This window comes from Corvus brachyrhynchos, unplaced genomic scaffold, assembly GCF_000691975.1.
Source record: "Corvus brachyrhynchos isolate BGI_N302 unplaced genomic scaffold, ASM69197v1 scaffold283, whole genome shotgun sequence".
NCBI lineage: Eukaryota > Metazoa > Chordata > Aves > Passeriformes > Corvidae > Corvus > Corvus brachyrhynchos.
This window is the reverse complement of record NW_008237409.1, coordinates 841,064-860,784: the sequence shown is the minus strand read 5'-3', so window position 1 is coordinate 860,784 and position 19,721 is coordinate 841,064. Positions and strand designations below refer to the sequence as shown.

The window sequence follows — 19,721 nt, the reverse complement described above, 5'->3', positions numbered from 1 at the left end:
GGTCCCAGCTCCAGCTCCTGCCTCAGAGCTAGCCAACACTGCAGCTGACCCCTGTCCTCCCCCAGACACGCCACCCGAGTCCTCCGACCTGCCACCACCCCCAGACTGGCTCAGGGAACCCACCGAGGAGCCCAGCTCGGATCCCAGCAAGCACTCGGCACTTCACTCGGAAGCAGAGGAACCACTGCCCCCACCACCTGAGCTACTGATCCAGGCCATCCATGAAACATTGCCCCAGCCAGAACACTCTTTGTAGACTGCCAAATTAATTTCCAGAACAATTGATTTAAGGAAAATGTGGAGTAACTTTCAAAAAAGTGAAAAAAGGAGAAGTTGATGCAGGCAAGTGAGGCCCCAGCATTTCTTTGGCATTTCCCTGGTATTTCCCAACTTCAGCTTTCACAAGAGAGAACAACTTGCTTCTGCCTGAAGCAAATTTCTGACTACAATACAAATTGTGCCCTGTCATCACCCGTAACTAGAGATTCCAGAAGCCAGAGTACACAGCTGTGTGTGCCAGCACAGCCAGACACAGGTAACACACACATGGAGATGTCAGAGACAGCCCAGCTTCCGAGGGACTTGGCTTCTCACCAGGGTTTGCTCCACTGGGCTGTGCAAGTGAATGCAACCAATTCCAGTTCCTTTTAATAAAGCTTTCTGAGTTAAAGATGTTTTGGTCACTTAAAGCCCAACTGAATATTTGATTAGATACAGAATGCCCTCAGTTACTAACACAGACTCATTTAATGGTTCATAGATGCCAGATTCCTTTGAACTCCCAGTGTCCAAGTGCTTTACATGCTCCTCTCTGGGCCCTGAGCACAGCTCATCTCTTCCACACCAGCCTTGGCTGGGCTGACTGTTGGGTGGGAAATAGCAGGCTGGTATTAGAAGTAAATTCATTTTAATGGGTTTTTTTTACCAGTGTTAAACATTTGTATTTATAGAAAGAAGCTGCTAGATGCTGAAGCTAGCTTTCCATGAGAGCTGTGCAAAATGGCAGAGTTTGGAGTTCACCTGAGGAGGGAATAGATTTGTGGATGGAGCACAGAGCACAGGTTTGCACACAATAAACTTCAAAATTTTCAAACTACCACTAATAAAGAGCAGTACATTATGCAAATGCAATTCCAGGCTGCTGTGCATACAATGGCTACAGGAAAATATATTTTCAATTTTCTTTACAGTTTACATAAGTTGTATGATTTGGTATGCCTAAAGAATAGCATTATAATTATACAAAGATTTTTGTAAGGCTCATTGCATTACACCCTGTTAAAATTAACAGCACTATAAATGAAACATTATAAACACCCTCACTCTCACACTGCTTTTAGAAAATCAGATAGAGATTTCCCGTAGAAATCTGTAAAATCCTACAAGCCAAGCTATATTATACCTGACAATGCAGTGATAGCCTGATCCAAGGAACAGAAAACAGAGCATTTTAAAATTATGAAAATATATTTTGGCAGCATACCTTAAAAAAACCTTAAGCTAGGAAGCCTAAGTTCACATTAACCTCTATTACAGGAGGAGAGGTTAACAGAAGGCAAAAAGAACCCAAGTTAACCTGACTTTTCAAACAGAAACATGAAGTGGAACTGCAGCCCAAGCTGCCAGAGCCTGCGGGTGTGTTGGGGGAGCCGTGCCTGCAGGCAGCCTGTGCTCGGGAGGCAGCCGGAGCTCAGCAGGGCTGTGCAGCAGGGAGGGAGCACTGCTCCCAGCCCAGCCCAGCCCAGCCCAGCCCTGGCAGGTCGCTGGCAGTGCTCGAGGCCGGCTCTGCAGTGCCCAGAGGATCAGGTGGTTGCGGAGCCGGGCGCAGCCGTACGATGCAGCTGAGACAAGCACAGCCCCCGGCAGCCTCTGGAGCTGCTCTCCAGAACAAGGCGACCTCTAAGCTCCAATCCATCACAGAAACGATGTGCTGATACTGCAGGACACCACGGTAAGTTTGCGCTTTTTGATTTTACTCACAAAAGCCTACTACCAACTCAGAGGTGGAAACGGGAATGGAATTAGTAGCTGATGACAGATGCTTGCACCAGAAATTTGCTGCAGCGTCAGAGATTTCTTATTAACGGCAACTCGGGTTCTAAACATGTGTTTCCAGCTTTGAGATTGTAATTAACACTGTAAAGAGGGAAAAATGCTACAGTGCATGTTAGCATGAACACTGGAATTTGGGTTTCAAGCTAAATTCCTACAATGTATTTTAACCAATTTACTTAAGCAAACAGCATGCCTGGATGGGGGGGACTGCTACATTACTGCAGAGATTTGTGAAGATCCCGTTGACAGCCATTTTTTCATCCTCTATAAATGAACACATTATTCCAAACATAATATAGGCTTGAAATCACTAAAAACAAGAAGCAGACATTGTATAACGTTTGGAAGAGACTTGCATTTTCGGAAGAAAGCCCTCATTTGAGCTGGAGGGGGAAAGGGAGATGAAAAAAACAAGTCTCAATTCTGCCAGACAACATGACAGGCTGAAGGGATGCTTTGTGAAGTCTCTCTTGAACAATTCTAAAAAGGACCGTGCCACAAAGGGGGTTATTGATATTTTTACTTAATTTCTCCTGCAAGTGGCCATTGCCAAGACAACCCTTATACAGAGATGAAATGTATTACATGGATTTAAAGGGTGTCATTTTGGTATATTTATTTCCAGGCAACAATGGAATACCACATATTGAATACATCTACCTGTCTGCTGGTCCTTCTGGTTTTCATACCCACTGGTTTGGGTATCTGTCCTTCTAGCTGTAAGTGCTCAGGAAACGACAGGAATGTGGACTGTTCAGGCAGAAACTTAACTGTACTGCCCCAGGGACTTCAAGACAACCTTACATATTTAAATCTATCCTTTAACCAGTTTGTAGATCTCGATCATCAGCTAACGAGGTTCACCAATCTGAGGACCCTTGATATTTCAAATAATTGGCTCAAGAATGTTCCTGCTCATCTGCCCAAGTCTTTATGGGAATTATATGCCACAAACAACAACATTAAAGTTCTTCAGAAACTTGATACAGCTTACCAGTGGAATCTTAGAGTACTCGATGTTTCCAGGAATATGGTGGAAAGAGCTGTCCTGATCAACAACACACTGAGCAGTCTCAAGTTTCTCAATCTCAGCAGCAACAAACTTTGGACAGTTCCAACCAATATGCCCTACAACATAGAGACGGTGGATCTATCCAATAACTTCTTGTCCCAGATACTCCCAGGAACACTGGTGAGACTGCAACACCTCACAAGCCTCTACCTGCACAACAACAAGTTCTCATACATTCCTGACAAAGCTTTTGACCAGCTCTCCCAGCTGCAGGTAGTAACTCTGTACAACAACCCCTGGTCCTGCAGCGATAACCAAAACATCCCTTACGTGCTGCAGTGGGTGCAGGGCACAGCTGCCCATGTCGTGGGGGCCCCCTGTGCTGACCAGCCCTGGCCCTGGGCGAGCACCACGCCAGCCCCCGCCCAGCCCACGGCCCTGGACTCCAGCCCCATGATCAAAGGCACGAAGGCAGCGGACAGGGAGACTTCTGCCGTGGCACCTGAGCCCACCAAAGTGACCAAAACGCACAAACAATTTAAAGCCAAGGAAGTCACTCCCTTGGCGACCCAAAGCCACCCGGTTCTGTTCCCTGGCACAGACCGGCCCCTGCTCCACTCCCCCGACGGCCCCCAGGAGGCCGCAGCCACACGCACAATCCACGTCCAGGACCCCACCGAGGGCAACGCCAGCCTGGCCCCTGCCACGGGATCCTCCACCACTCCCATGACTTTAAGCATCACCAGTGGAATGCCAACAAACTACTCCAAGATGCCTCAAAGCACAACCGCTACCTTAAGGAAGGAGGAGGCCACGCCGAGCGCCCCAGACGCGCGCGTGCCCTCCTGCGCCAGCCGCTGGGAGATGGGGCTGCTGCTTTATCTCGCAGTGCTGCACGCCGTGGCCCTGCCTGTGGACTAAGGGCTTGCACCTCGTGGAAATCACTGAGGTTATTCCTCTGATCACAGCTGGAGTTAACACATCCAGCTGAATGAAAGAAATTCAAAGTTCTGACTCTGATCTAAAGAAAGTAACAGTTCTTAAAGACGTGCACACTAATGTCTTGATACTAAGCTGCTACTTATTTTCATATGTCTTAATTGAGTACAACTAATCTATTATTTTGTTTTTAAAAATGTGCTTTTTTTGTATTTACATTTTTCGTTTTACTTGCACAGAATAAAAACATCAGAATTTTAAGTACTGATTTTATGTATGATTTTGTCATTGAACAACTGGAAAAAAACAGAAGGCCTGTATCATATCTGCATTGTCTTGCTTGACTTGCCAGTGAGCAATTCCTGTAATATAGCAGCACAGACTCTTTGTAAGTTATGATGACATGCAAAAGAAAGGGAAAAAATAAAGGAACTAAACTGAGCTGTTTCACTAATCAGAAGTTATTCCTGAGCAAAATCGCTAGCATGTATATCTACGTTTGCTTCATATGTATTAGAGTATTTTAAATATGAAGAACAACAGTTTTGAATTTAGGAATTAAATATGACAATGCCATGATGTCTGCTAAGAGAGTGTAAACTGAGAAGGCAACATGGTCCAGCTTCAGCATGGGACAGTGGTAGGGGCTGGTATCCTTCTGCTCTGGCTTGACTTAGACACTGCAGGCAAGTTATTGCTCTCTCCATATCAAAAAAAAGAAAAAAAAAAAGATGAAAAAAAAAAGAGATAAAAGCAGATAAAAATGCCAGATGTTCAATGCCGTGACACTGTCAAACACCAAGGAGTTATCTACCCAAATTAATGACCTGGAACTCCTTGACTTTATGTCAAGTGACATCCTGAAATGTTAATATGTTCTGCTTAAGAGAATACTACCACATCAGCCAGAACATAGCAAACTACTATCAGTAAAACGAAATACCAGCCCAATCTCTAACACAAGTCATGTAACAAATTAATTAAGCAATTAGCTGGCGAGCTGTCATCGAAACAATCCTGATTCTTGTGACTTCAAAGAGAATGAATTCAGTCCATGGCACTGAACATGCCCAAATCCCTGCTTTCTAAGGGCGAGCATGGAAGCTCTTCTCCTCGACATCTGCACCGTCAGCCAGTAGAAATAGCTGCACGCATGGTTCTGTCCACTCTAGGAAAATTATTTAAATTATGGCAAAGGTACTTGATATACTACAGATGAAGTTTTGCAAACAGCATGAAATGAAAACTGAAGAACAAGTTAATTGAAAAAGTATTATCCACTTAATATTACAGATCTTATACAATGTTTTCCATTCATTCCAGGCCATTTAATTTCCAGTTACTGTAGCATGAGGGTGCTGCAAAACCCAGAAAACCTCACAACTGAGACTGGAGTCCTCCACCTGTTTCTCCTAAGGTGTCAATGGGGGCTGTAGATCATTTACAACCACTGGTATCAGAGAAATGACAACTTTCCAATTGTGAACAGCATTTCTATAACCAGAAACGTGTTTTAATTTCTAACAGTAAATGTTACACAATGGATTTGTACAGTTGTTTCATTGGCATTTAAGTAAAAATAAAGTTATGTTTGTATTGAACTGAACTAGCAACTGTGCTTCTTTTGAAATAAGCAGAGTACTACCAATAAATACACAGCATTGTATTATACAATCCTGTTTAAAGCAGACATTTGCTGCTTTATCAGACCATCGTCATGCCTTATGGGGGAAATTATGGTTGTATTAAATTGCATTATTTAGATACTGATGTATCTCTAATACTGTTTAGCAATAAGCTGATGAGATGATCTCAACACTGGGACTATCCTTTCCCTTCCTACCCTTTAGAACTTTGAAACACTGAAAATGTCTCTGCTGCCACTCTCTTTGGACAGTCCTTGTGTTTGCTAAGTGCTGGCTGACTGTAACACAGCCCCAACCTAATTCCCATGCTCAGAACTCAGCCATTCCCAGAACTGCCTCATTCACATGGCCTCATCCCACGCTGTGGGTCAGATGGGCTTGCAAGGCAGGACTGACCACAAAATGAGGTGCTGTGGCTGAACTGCTTGATTTGAGGAAATTACAGGAAATACTGCATGTGCCTTTGCTGCAGAATCAGTATAGGATGCCAAATTCTATTGCCTTAAAAAAACCTATATGGAATCAACTTTAAAGGCTCTGAGAATGTTTCACCCATAATGAGAATCTGGTGACCAGCAACAGGAAATCACTGTTTTCCAGAGGTTATTTGGGGCAAATTGCAAGCCCCCACCCTAAAGGACTTGCTATCCAGATTTCCAACTCCTCAGCATGCTAATAAAAGCCTGGAAGTGGAAATGGGGCTGTGGGGTTTTCCAAAGGCACGTGCAGGATTGGGAAGCTGGATCCCAGACCCGCAGCTGGGTATGAAGTGAGCTCCAGGGCTGTGCTCCCTCCCAAACCCTGCCTGAGCTGTGCAGCACCAGGGCTTCTCGCTCAGACTGCTTTCAGTAAGGCAGACTGGAATTTAGGCTTCCTGGTATTTTTCTGGAATACGAATGAGTCGATAAGGCAGCAGGGAGGAGGCAGAAGTGTGGGAGTCGAGCACTTGTTGCTGGGCAACTGCGCAGCCACTCTGAGCTAAGCCCGAGGGCCTGGGTTTGTAAACACGCTGCGCACTCAGACCTCCAGAAATACAAAATAATCTATTCTCGGTGAAACTGGTATCCACAAGAACTATTTAGCACTTTAGGGCCATATTCAAAATACCCAGGAAAGCTCTGGCACACCTCTATTAGCTGTGTGCTCGCTCTGGAAAGGGTAAAATTGCTGTGGGGATTGCTGCGGTCTGCAGCAATAACTCAGAGGTTTTATTCCTATTAATTAGTTTGGAATCAGCTTTAAAACCTAATGGCAGTAGTTCAGGATCAATATTTATTGATTTATGGATCATTTTAGTAACAGGGTAGGGATTAAAAACAGAAGAGCACTGGCTCCAGAAGCTGGATTGTTGCCCAGGAAACAAAATGTGAAGATAGATGACAGAAGGAATTAAATTTCACAGCACAAGAAGGACATAAACTGATCCAGATATATCAGTAAAATGACTCAACAATGCCTTAGCAACAAGATCTCAAAAAAAAACAAAAAAAAAAAAAAAAAAAAAGAAAGAAAGAAAGAAAAAAAAGAAACTCTGAAAAAAACAACCCCAAAAAACACAAGCCCTCAAACAGCCTGGCAGCTCATCTCTAAACCGTTTTTCTGCATTTCACACCTTGAGAATACAACACCTGGCTCAGAACCAGACGACAAACACCACAAATAAGCTCCACTTAGCCACATCCCTATGAAAAGAGACGACGCCAGAGCATCATCCCAGAGCAAAGCCCTTCCTGCTGGTTTGAAAGGCAGCCCCGCCAGGACGACTGAACTGTGCAGCTGCTGAAGAGAAAGGTAATAACTCACCTAGCAGCAAGGCTCATGTCAAAGAACGACAATATTTTCATTAATATCCCACACCTGGATAAAATGGTCAGAAATCTGCTCCTTCCCACTCTCTCTGAAGGCAGGAACGCTCGGCTGACTGGACCATGACGGTTTTGCCCAGGGAGGCAGCTTTGGATAAATTACTTTTTCTGCTTTTAAAGAAGAGGGAGGTGAGCTAGGCCTAGCAAACATGTGGTGCAAACTTTTGTCTTGATTTACTTCCAGAAATTCTCTTTCTCTGCAGGTGAAATAACCATTTCTTGCTCTGCAAACGAAGGAAACACTGCATGTCAGGTCTGCACAGAATACATAAGGATGCCTCGGATCACTGCCAGGCACAGACACTTTTTAAGATGGGTTATCACTACTCTGCATTTGTATGCCTAATTTCTTGTCTGAACAAGGCAGGATAAAAATACAGGCATTTTGTTTTACTTGACATGAAATAAGACTCTGTCTAATGGAACAAAATGGAGAAGAAAAACGTGGCAAGCAAACAGAGGTTTTAATGAGAATTCAAAAGACTGCCTTCGCTTCTAACTCTGTGTGTAAGGGGCTTAAACATTAGGGATCTTGCTAAAAAAAAATATAAATTTTAAAGGGGGGGAAAAAGCATCCAGGCTGCCCTTGAGCAAGCCCCTTCTGTCAGCACACCTGCAGGTTTCATGGACTGTTGTGTGACTTTTGAAGACAGAAAATCAGGACAGAAGATAAGTGATGCTACTCATCTTTCAAACCATCCAAAGAGACAAGGGTGTTGAAAATGAAGAAAAGTTTAAGGAAGGCAATTTCCCAAGCCAAAGAAGATTTGTAACTCAACCTACAGAGTAAAAAGCACTGCTGAGCCTAGTGAAAAATTTTGAAATTTAATGAAATTAAGGATCTAAAATTGTAATTAACTGAAAAAATTGCACATGCCTGTTGGGTACTACTTTCATTAGAAACATGCAATTTGAAGAGTGACTTGTTAACACATTTGTGCTGTTTAAACTGTTGGATACAGAAGAAATGCTGCTAAAGAAGTGGTTTCCTGTGCTTGTTTCCATGTTCTCACATCAACTCCAGGGCTCTGCAGAAGGTTCAGCACTGAAGACAGCCCCTCATGACAACAGAAAGTGCCCCCACCAATGCCACTGCCACCCAGGGCACCACAGCCAGCACAGAGCACAACCCACGGAGCAACCCCAGCATGCCCAGGCAGGGCTCTGCTCCCAGCCCCAGCCCAGCAGGAGTCCCCAGGGCCACAGCCCCACCTGACCGTGTCACAGCCCAGCACACCAGCTGCCAGGGCACCCGCTGGCATCACCAACCAGCGCCCACCAGCAGCAGAGGCACCAGGAAGAGCCAAAGCAACCCCAGGAGCTCTCCCAGCACTGGTGCCGCAGGCAGCGCCAGCTGCAGCACCAGCATAAACCACAGGCATAGAATGCACCAGCAATGACCAGGCCATGAACACCCCAGGGGCTGTGCCAGCACCCCAAAGTGCCTGGTGACACCAGCACTGGAGAACTCCCAGCCCTGGCAGCTCTCCCACGGCCCCCCGAGGCAAACCAGCCTCCCCAGTGCTGCCAGCACACCTCCACCAGCAGCACCTCAGCACAAAGACCAGCTTCAGCAGCTCATCCAATCCTCAGAGCTGGCTCTGACCACACCTGGGGTGAGCACAGGGATCTCCCTTTCCTTAACACCTCTAGGAATTACTCCTGTCATGGGTGTAATTACTATGAAATGACAGTTTTAGTTTAGGAAACAACTCAAAAATACTGTCAGCAAATTTTAACAAATAAGCTATTTTCAGACTTTTGTTTGTTACCAAGCTGGTGTCTCTTATATACACTTGACACCTCTGACTGACAGGTTCATTTCAGATTGGGAAGGCGAAAGGCTTCTTACCGCCGAGCGATGTAGTAGAAAACAGGATTGCCGACTTTGGATGTCCCAGCTTGGTAGAAAATATTTAATGTTTTCAGTGCTTTGAACTCCTCCTTTTCATGAACCTGATGCCTAAAAAGTAATACATTGACAGCAACTTTCACAACTGCCTTTCAAACAAATTTTAAATATCCCAAACCCTCTTTACTTCCATCTCTAAACAAAAGTATTGAGTTCACACAATCCTGAGCCTTCCTTAGGTCACATGTTACTGCCATCTTTGGTTCTCAATTTAGTTTTTTAATTAAAATCTACTCAGAAACCTAGAAGGTTTATGTAGCCTCAGCTTTTTAAATTCCTCTTCAAAACAGAGAGTCTTGACAGCAGAGAGTCTTAAGAACTGCTGACACCTCCTCACACGATAAAGTCTAGAAAACCACATTGTGTGTCCCCACCACAATAATCTCATTACCTTGTCATAAACTCTTCAAACTTGGAACTAGTGAGATTTAAGCTGGACCAGTGTGTATCTGCCACAGGTTTGTGCTCAGGAGGCCCCAGGTAGGCAAGAAGCGTTGCCATCTTGTCAAAAGGTCGTCGCCCAACAGCCTTGTGGTCCCTAAAACAGCATGTTCCTTGTCAGGAGAGTCCTTCTTTACTCAGCAATTCCCACTTTTTTGCCCACCAACCTTCCCTCAACTGCAACAAGCCGGATTTTCATTTTTAAAGTAAGTATGAGAAATCTTTGATGATGACTGATATTCTTCTCAGTAATAACAGAAGCATTGGAGAGTATTTAACAGCTTTAAAATGAGGGAGGGGAGATTTAGATTGGATATTAGGACGAAATCCTTCCCTGTGAGGGTGGGGAGGCCCTGGCACAGGTTGCCCAGAGAAGCTGTGGCTGCCCCTGGATCCCTGGAAATGTCCAAGGCCAGGCTGGACAGGGCTTGGAGCAGCTTGGGACAGTGGCAGGTGTCCCTGCTCATGGCAGGGATGGGATGGGATGAGCTTTACGGCTCCTTCCAGCCCAAACCATTCCAGGACTCTGACACCTTTCCCCTCAGCACACCCCTCCTCCCAGGCCTGCAGCCTCACCTGTTGCTGGACAGGTACTGGCCGATTTTCTCCTGGTTGTTCCAGAGCAGGCGGTGCAGCGCCAGCACGTTGCCATCGCTGATGAAGGACAGGCTGTGGTTGACGGTGTCGCTGGCCGGGCAGTCGGACGCGATGTCAAGGAAAAACCTGCATTCCAAAGCAGGAAGAACCATCGGTGTGGGAGGGAGAGCAAAGGGCCGTGAGGGCACTCGGAGCTCTCTCTCCGCACACCACAGCCCGTGTGCCGGCCCCAGGCCGTACCTTCGTGCCGCATCAAAGTTGCTCTTCACAAAGTCATTAAAAGGCCGCATGTGCTCCTCTTTTGTAAATAGCACGTGGTTGGCAATACTCTGAAGGATCTAAAGGAAAAAAAGATGGCAAAAACACACAAAGGCTTAATGTATTAACTGTTACAATAATTAACACAAATATTTCTGCCAGTGAAGTTAAACTGGCAGAAACAGTTTATTTTTACTTGTTTTCTTGAGGTTTCACAACAAAAGGCCAGTAAGTCAACTAATTTAAAACACATTCACTTTCAAAGTCTTTTCTTTCACATACTTTTAAATACTAGCAAACCAGTTCACTTGTTCATAAACTTTAAACTAGGAAAACAAATCATCTTTCAAACCACCAGTAAGTTATTAACTACTTCTCCTGGAACGTAAGACATGTAAGTAAAAGCAGTAGCGCACCCCTATTTAAAGAAAAATACAATTTCTCAACATTTACAATGTATAATACGCACAGGCCACAGAATTTGTATGCCATCATTAAACCTTTTTTAAAATTTTTTTACAAGAAGTATGACCAAATGAGATTAAAGACAGCAAAAATTCCTTCTTTAGTAGTAGGATGAGCTTGATCAATGCTGGCTGCTGTTACCCTCATTGTGCTCACAGGAACATCAGTCTCTTTGTTTGTTTCCCAATGAGAAGTTCAAGAGAAGGGCTGGAATTCCTCTCTCTTATCCATCATTTTGGCAAAGTGTTTGTCCCCATCCATACGTTGCTGAGAGCTCGAACAATGCCACGATGCATAAACACAGCACAGACACTGCACTTTCAATAAACGTGAAAAAAACTCCCGAGTTTTCCTACATTTTCTCATACTGGTCAAAGAGCAGTATACTGAAGCAGGTAGAACATAAAATATGGGCACATAAAAATCTTTCTGGATTCACCTTTGACATGAGCTTCAGCCCCCGCTCGATCCTGGGCGGGGGTTTCTTGTCCAGGATGCCCGCCTCGTACGGGGACACGATGGCGGGGTTGATGAAGCGCAGGAACATGGCGCTGCCCACGGCCCCGATGCTGTTCTGAGGGAAGCGCTGGCTCACCACCTGTGCACGGACAATTACACACAACAGTCCTGCATTAAGCAAAAGGCAAGGGCTGAGAAAAGCCTTGCATGGCAAGCCAAGCCTAAGCATTCCTTCCACACCGGTCATGCTCAGCGCATTGGAGTGGGACTCTCTTGCATCCCAGAGAATCAGAACAAGAGGGAAAGGAGTGGGGCTCTCCGACAGCAGCTGGCTCTCCCTCAGCTGCTGCACAGCTCCCTTGGCAGGGACATGGCTCCCAGAGCTCCTGGCCACGTCTCAGAGCCGACCCCACGCAGGGCCCTGCCCCTGGAGGGCCGCAGCCCTGGACTCAGGTGTGCACTGCCCTCCCCCAGCACAGGGAACGCCTTTCAACTACTGCGTCCTTTCTCTGTGTGTTTGTAACTCCACAACTGAGCCAGGAGCCTCTCCAGCAATAACACTGGTGCTGTACAGCTTCAGGAGTAATTTTCAATTTGTGAGGAGGAGCTATTTGCAGAAATGCCCTTCAGAACCATCATCTGTCCACAGCAGGACAGAAGGAGCCAGAGCTAAATGGCCAGTGCACTCCTCTGCCTACACATAGACTGTGTAAAAGCACTGAGCAGATTTAAAATATTGTCCTTTGCCATTCAGGAAAAAAAAAAATAATTCTGAAGATGTTTTAAGAAATCTCTTTTCTGTTAGGAAATCAACTGTTCATTAAGAGGAGAGTTGTTCTTTGGATATCTTTCGTTTAACTTTGAAAAGTTAAAGACAGTTTCCTGACAAAAATAAAGTTCTTAGGTATGCAACGTGGTTTTACAAAACATCAATGTCTGTATGTGTATTTTGTAATGAGTAACAATGGTTAATCAAAATGAGTCAGGTTCTTCCTTTCCACAGAATAAAATTAGCAAGCTTGGTATTATCATGTATAGTTTAAAATTAAAAAAAAAAACTCCAAACAAATCCCAGTTTAGTAAAATACTTCAAAACATAACTAATGCAATTTCAGATCATGCTGCTTAAACCAGATAAAGCCATTAGTAGAAAATACACCAAGAATCACTTTGGTTCAGTAGCAACTCCAGTCAGTTACCGTGTGATGCAATTACTGATATTTTCTTGTAAAATACTGGTTTGCCCACAGCTTTTGCATTTTAAACATGATCACTATTCTGCTCAGTTACAGCAAAAATAAGAGAGTATTTAATAAAAGTCTAAATTTCCATTCTGGTTGATTCATAGTTAATATTTTGAGGTCACTGCCAAAGAAAAGAGTAAGTAAAGAGTAAGTCTGAACTTTTAAAGTCAACATTCTAAAGCAACCCACAGATCTAAACTAACACAGCAAGTTACTTAAAATGAGAAATCTGCTTTCCTCGGGAAATAATACAAGTGCTAAAGTTGGGGTTTTCTTGCTTAATCACAAAGCAAACAAAAGAAAATGTGTCAGCAAAAAGACCCACGAGCCTCTTTCCAGTACCCCACAAATATTAATTGTTCTTTGCCCAGGATGCAAGCTCAGGTTATCTGCCAGAGTGTTAAAGCAGCTCAAACCCAGATTTTTTTTCAAAACCAAAGAAAACATTTCTCTTCCACAATTTTTTAATCTGAAGATGGTGGCAAGGCTAGAAGAGTCAGAATATTAAATACTAAGCAGTATTGTTAAAAATGTCTCATTTACTCAAATAGGCACACAGAGAATATTTTAAATCTAACTTAATTCCAGTGTTAATTGAAATGAAAGCTATTTTGTGCCAGAATTAGTAGAATGATTTTACAGTGAGGTCAAATAGACTGAAGTGAAGATATTTTGAACAAACAGCAAAAGATTTCTGTTGTGCTTTGAAAGAAATGGCTAATAAAAAGGTCTCCAAACTTACTGATTTTTTGTTTTCCTTTTTTTCTTTTACGGTAGCTTTATTCAGTAGAGAGTGGCAAGTTGCCTACAGAACAGAGATGAGCACAAACAAGTCACAGCACCAACTACATACAGCAACAAAAAACCAACGTTGACTTGTACATAAATTACACAGTAAAATGTAACAAACATAACCAACAGAAAATGAAATATATAAACTAAAGACTGATGATGGAGTTTTTATTCCACAGTTTTATTACATCTTATTTACAAAGCATTAAATACAAAACAAGCAAATGTTGAATTTCAATCATTTCTACTATTTCTGGCTAGATTAAAAGTCAAACCACATCAATGTGCTCATGATACACGATCTTGGGCCTTAAATGGTGTACTCAGCTTTCAAATGTATTTTACCGTCCCCAAATAATTTTAACAGTACAAATAGTAGTGTTATACCTTTGAAATACATATTACTTTTAGAATTAAATTTAGAGTTTTAAATCTTCCCAATGTTTCTCTGTGTGTCCTTCAATTTGGTTAGACCTGTGAAGCATCAGGGTTATTACCACTGTGAGAGGTAACTCTCTGGACAAAGGAAGAAAAAAGCTACAGCCTATGTTAATTTATTAGAGATTTCCAAATCAAGAGATCTGACTTGATTGTGCTTATTTCTGCATTTCACTGAGATGCAAAGGGACCCACCAAGAAGACTCCAATTCTGTCCTATTCCCGCAGGATCTGAGCAAAGCCCCAGCCCCTCGTGCCCTGCTCCCCAGCCAGAGGTGCATCAATGCTCCCGGGAGCTGGGACGGGGCTGGGCAACCCTGGGGAGCCTCCACACACCCACACGGCTGTTTTGGTTAGACCTGTGAAGCATCAGGGTTATTACCACTGTGAGAGGTAACTCTCTGGACAAAGGAAGAAAAAAGCTACAGCCTATGTTAATTTATTAGAGATTTCCAAATCAAGAGATCTGACTTGATTGTGCTTATTTCTGCATTTCACTGAGATGCAAAGGGACCCACCAAGAAGACTCCAATTCTGTCCTATTCCCGCAGGATCTGAGCAAAGCCCCAGCCCCTCGTGCCCTGCTCCCCAGCCAGAGGTGCATCAATGCTCCCGGGAGCTGGGACGGGGCTGGGCATCCCTGGGAAGCCTCCAGCAGCACCCAGGGCTGGATCCCAGCCAGCCTGCAGCACTCAGCCACCTCCAGAGCATCACACTGGCACTGGCAGAGAGCTTCCACAAGTTAAGGATGGAACAGAATGAAAAGCAAACACCGCAACCCAAACCAGCCAGTAAAACTCTCTGCTAAGCAAGGTGAACTGAAACATGTGCAGGACCTATTAATATTTAACCAGTGGCACCTCTGCCAACTTTCCCTGTGTAATTTCCAAGAGTGGCTTCTGAAGCAGTTGTACACACACTCTACTCACTGGCATACTGCAGCTAAAGGAAAATTTCCACCTTGCTTTCATAAGAAAAACCACATGTATGGTTGTGGGGATGAAAGAGCCAGCACAGATTCTCTGTAGGAGTTACTGTGAGCATGCTTGTTCTCACATCACACTCCTGAACATACATTACCTGTAAGGAGCCAGGCGAATCTGTCCCAGGAGCCAGTTATTGATGTTTCCAAAGGAAAACACTCACTGGGCTCTGTTCCCAAAACAGAAACACCAGCCAGCAAAGATACCAATATCCAGCTAAAGACACCGATCCTGTCAGGTTGCTACAGTGACTAAAATCAGCTACTGATCATTTACAGAACACACCTGGTGAGCATTCTTCACACACAGTTACTTTAAAACTCTAAGCAAAAAAAACCCCCACAAAATTCAGCCTCATTTACTCTCACACTAGTGGCTTGGGATGGAACACATTCCCCTTTTTAAAAGGGAAGTTATCTTAGAAAAATCACCTATTTGGTTCTTACGATAAAAATGGATTAATGCCCCCAAATCAGATCTTGTTTGTACTTTCTTTCAGATAAAGGCCAGACTTTTCAAAACTCTCTGGAATCTTAAGTACAGAATGACTAACACTTTGTAATGAACAAACACTTGCACAGAAACCTAGTTGTTACTAGAAACAGTTAAAGTAGTAAATATTGAAGCTAAATATCAGTTAATACCACTTGTATACCTGCCAGTAAATCGTCTCTTTTGGGAACAAATTACCCTTATTACCACACACAGTAAAGGCAAGAATAAAGCCAACAGACTTGGAAAGGCTTCCATAGAAGAATCTTTGGGAACGCCTTCTGGTGAGCACATTTTAGAAATTCCATTTTACGTAGGAATTACCAATGGTTTGCACAGAAATAATTTCTACCAACATACCACTGAAATGGCAGTAATCTGATACATCCTGGTAACAGCACATAAACCTAATTCTGGGATGAGGTGTGGGAGAATGTAACATCCAATAACAGAAGGAACAACCAAGGCTGTGTGTGATATTTTCAGTAACACTCAAATATTCTTCTAGTTGACATCTGTGACACCGTGGCCATGAAAAAGACCGATCTGCCCACCTCATTTGCTGACTACAAAGACCAAACACATCAAAAAACCCCCAAGTCACTCTGCCACCAACCCCAACACAGCCACAGTCAGGAAGAGAAACCGATGGCTTCAGAGGCCTTTTACAGAGCTGTCAGAGTAGGAACAAGGCTCAGCATCTGCACACCTGGTTCAATGCAAGGGCTCACAGGAACAACCCCAGACCACAACAGTTCCAACACACATTCCTTGTTCTCACTCCCAAGCTCTGGGGATTGCAGCAGCTGCCCTGATCACCCAGCACTCCCTGTAAAATGTGACTGCGGAAGATTTTTGTTACTCATTAGTTCACACAGGTCAGAAAATCCATTTGTTTGGCTTTGCTTTAGACCTGAACACAGACTGTGGCTGGAAGGCCAGAAGTAGCTCTTCCAGAGCACTTCACTGAGATCACAGCTCCAATATTCCACCAGGCACAGCATTTCTGTGACAGTCCTCCAACTGGACTGGAAACTGTACTCCCTGTGAGCCCCGAGGGAACTCCTACTCGGATTTTTAGCAGCAGCTGAATCCATCAGAAACACACAAGGAGACCCAGCAGGACACAGGGCTCAGCAGCCACAGGACAGAGCAGAGGAGATGGGGATGGAGGTCAGGGAACCTGGGTACTTTCAGTCACCTCCTGATTGCCAACCCAAGCCTCAAAACACCACTTAGCCCCTGTGTTCAGACTTGTGTCATTTAACAAATGTCTGAGAAGAGTCTTTAGAGATGCCCCCTGTGTACAGCACAGGGGAAACTGCTGGAAAAACAAACAAACTGCTGGAATTTCACAAACCAACCCCAAAGCTTAGGTGCAGGCAACCACTGCAAGCATACCTGGTATAAACAATGGCACACACTGCGCAGCTGGGGTGGGAACTCCGAGGAGGAATTAATGATTGCCTGAAAAAACTTGTCTGTCATTTGCAAGAGACTCCGCTGGTTCTCTTCAAGGCTTTCTGTGGGCTCCAGCCTGAAACAGACCCACACAGGTATGACCAGCAATCAAACACGACACAAGCTGCACTTACATCCTTGGTAAGAACCTCATTTCATCTCTTTCTTATGAAAATACTTGTGATCTTTTACACAAAAGTTTCCATCACTATTTTAACCCACATAAGGTACAAATAAAAGGTCATGTAAAACTCAGTAAGGAACAGACAGCTGTAGGTGGGATTCTCCCAGACCATTTCATACAACATGCATACACAATTCCAACTGATAATTGCATTATCAGTTTCATGATGGTTTATCTGAAAGGAATTTTTAAGGTAGACACAGATACTTGATGATTAAAATATCAGTTAGAAGGTCTGTCTTTGGGTAAGCTACTTAAGAGATGAATACTTATAATTTTTCTAAGGGTTAGAGATAATTTAAAGCAATAGAGCAAGAGGGCTGCAGAGGCAATTAATGTGTCTGGAACAGTGAGAGGTACAACAGTATGAAAGCATGAGAAAAATATCTGCAACAAGGAAAAAGGAATCCTATTAGAAACAATGATTGGGAATCATGTTTACAGATAAATACATTTGCTGCTCGCCCTGAATCTCAAACCTTGTTGGATCCACCTCAAAGCTGACGTGCTGCCACTCAGGGGATGTGATCACAGTCCGCAGCAAAGGTTCCAACAGCTTCTGCAAATATGTAGCACCATAGACCTGTGTGCAGGGGAAACAAGAACAGAGGCCAGACTGACTTTCAAGAGCCTGAAAACACTTGATCTGTTCTGGCATAAACCAAATTCCTGTAAAAATTTGGGTTTGCATATTATAGTCTCACCCTCTGGAACACAACTGAGATCAATTTCTACAGGTATTTTAATTAATTTCCAATTTAGAGAAAACTAACAACGAGGCTAACAAGCAGGGATTCTTTCTTAGAGCACTGACTCCACACTTCCCCTCTGTTTGTACACAACGTTTTAAACTGAAATGGGAGCACAGACAAGACCTCAGACTTTACCAGGAACAATCTTCCAGCTGGCACTGGCCCAGAATCACTCATATAATTGAATTAGTCAGAAAGGCAAAGGGTTAGTGCCAGGGGGATACCTACTTTTTAAGGGCCTGAGCATAAGTTATCTACAAGATTCAGTTCATGAAATGTTAAAACAGAAAAAGAAAACTACCTAAACTTAACAGATTGAGAGCTGAGACCAAGTAAAACTGAGACCCAAAGGCAACACTGTATGGTTTTCATCTAATCCCATTACTCAAGTGCTTAACCCCCCAGACTGGCAGCTTTGTATTTCCATATTACTAAACTTTTCCTGCTATTGAAGAGATCTGTAGCAGAGAAAAAAAAGAGATAATGTACCTTAAAACAGAAAGTCATTATTTTACTGGCTAAGCTGTTTCCTCGGAAGAGTGTCTGCATGGAGTCTGCCAGCTCGACCTCCTTTGAGAACATATTCCAGAGGAGCTGGTAGAGCAGGTGCCGGGAATCAAAGAGTGTGACCAGGACACGAGCCAGCTCATCCTTAGAGGGAGGAGGAAGTGTTAATCTGACTCGCAGGGAACCAAGGCAAGTATAAAACTCACTATTATGACAAAACCACCAAGCAGTTCACAATAAAGCTTTATGTCTGCTATGGGCTCTGGCAGGTAAATATCAAATTACACAAACACAATCTCTCTGCAAACATCTCCTACACTACTGCTTGTCTAAAACTCTGCCTCAGGATATCCAGCCATACAAATTCATACTGGTTATCCAGACAGACAAGCAGTTACTCTGCTGTATAACAAAGGCCAACTCCTCTTGCTAAAATCTAGAAGAGCAAATACAATTCTGTGTGTCTACATTACAGCACACACCACCTGTAACAAATAACCAGACCAGATGCATTTATTAGAATAACTGTAGATAAAATCATTCCTAGACATTAACTGAAAATTTACTATAAAAATGCAGTTTATCATCAAGACCTGAACTTAGATTTAGTAAATTTTTTAAGAACGTACTAAGAAAGGCTAGCTATTGTCAGTGGTAGCTCTATTCTCTGTGTACCAGACTGTTGTTGCACTTTTTATTTCACATCTTATTATTTTTAAAAAATGTAGGAAATAAAATGCATGAATCAACTTACCCACTGAGAACAAGGCACCACATTGGCTAAAGCCATAGCAATAGGAAGCTCCCCCTGATCACCCATCATCGTAACCAACTCCACCAATCTCTCAAAGCGATCTGCTAGCACCGTTTCTGCTAAGGTATCGAACTCTGTCCCCTGCTGCAGAATTTTGGTGAGGACTTCCATAAACGTGGCTCTCGTCTGGAGGTCTTTATGATAGCCCAAGCCTGATGAAGAGAAGCGGGAAGTACTAAGGAGGATGTAAAAGCACGGGGCACAGCGATGTGCCCGGCAGGCGGAGCCGCGCGCCCGCCGCCCGCGGGGCGTTACCTATGGAGTGCATGAGGCCGCTGTCCACGTTGGCGTGAGCAGGTTGGGACATGGCCAGCACGGTGCAGTGGCGCAGCGACGCCAGCCTGCGCGACATCCCGCGCTTGCGCCCGCCCGCCGCCGCCCCCTCCTCCTCCACCTCGCTGCAGT

The 19,721-nt window shown here is 44.0% G+C and overlaps 2 protein-coding genes across 2 annotated transcripts in view; one reads left to right on the top strand and one right to left on the bottom strand.

Moving 5' to 3' along the window:
* The window catches only part of NF1 (neurofibromin 1), an 87,856-nt gene that overhangs the window by 29,971 nt on the left and 38,164 nt on the right, over positions 1-19,721 (bottom strand). The window contains 11 exon segments of the mRNA XM_017730920.1: positions 9,370-9,480; positions 9,821-9,967; positions 10,447-10,593; positions 10,708-10,805; positions 11,630-11,788; positions 13,636-13,698; positions 17,000-17,135; positions 17,723-17,826; positions 18,485-18,646; positions 19,257-19,468; positions 19,572-19,721. Of these exon segments, the coding sequence (XP_017586409.1) occupies positions 9,370-9,480; positions 9,821-9,967; positions 10,447-10,593; positions 10,708-10,805; positions 11,630-11,788; positions 13,636-13,698; positions 17,000-17,135; positions 17,723-17,826; positions 18,485-18,646; positions 19,257-19,468; positions 19,572-19,721 (1,489 nt within the window).
* Positions 7-5,607, top strand: OMG (oligodendrocyte myelin glycoprotein). The gene is made up of 2 exons (XM_008631074.2): positions 7-1,951; positions 2,681-5,607. The coding sequence occupies exon 2, from the start codon at positions 2,687-2,689 to the stop codon at positions 3,986-3,988; it is 1,302 nt and encodes a 433-aa protein (XP_008629296.1). The 5' UTR covers positions 7-1,951; positions 2,681-2,686; the 3' UTR covers positions 3,989-5,607.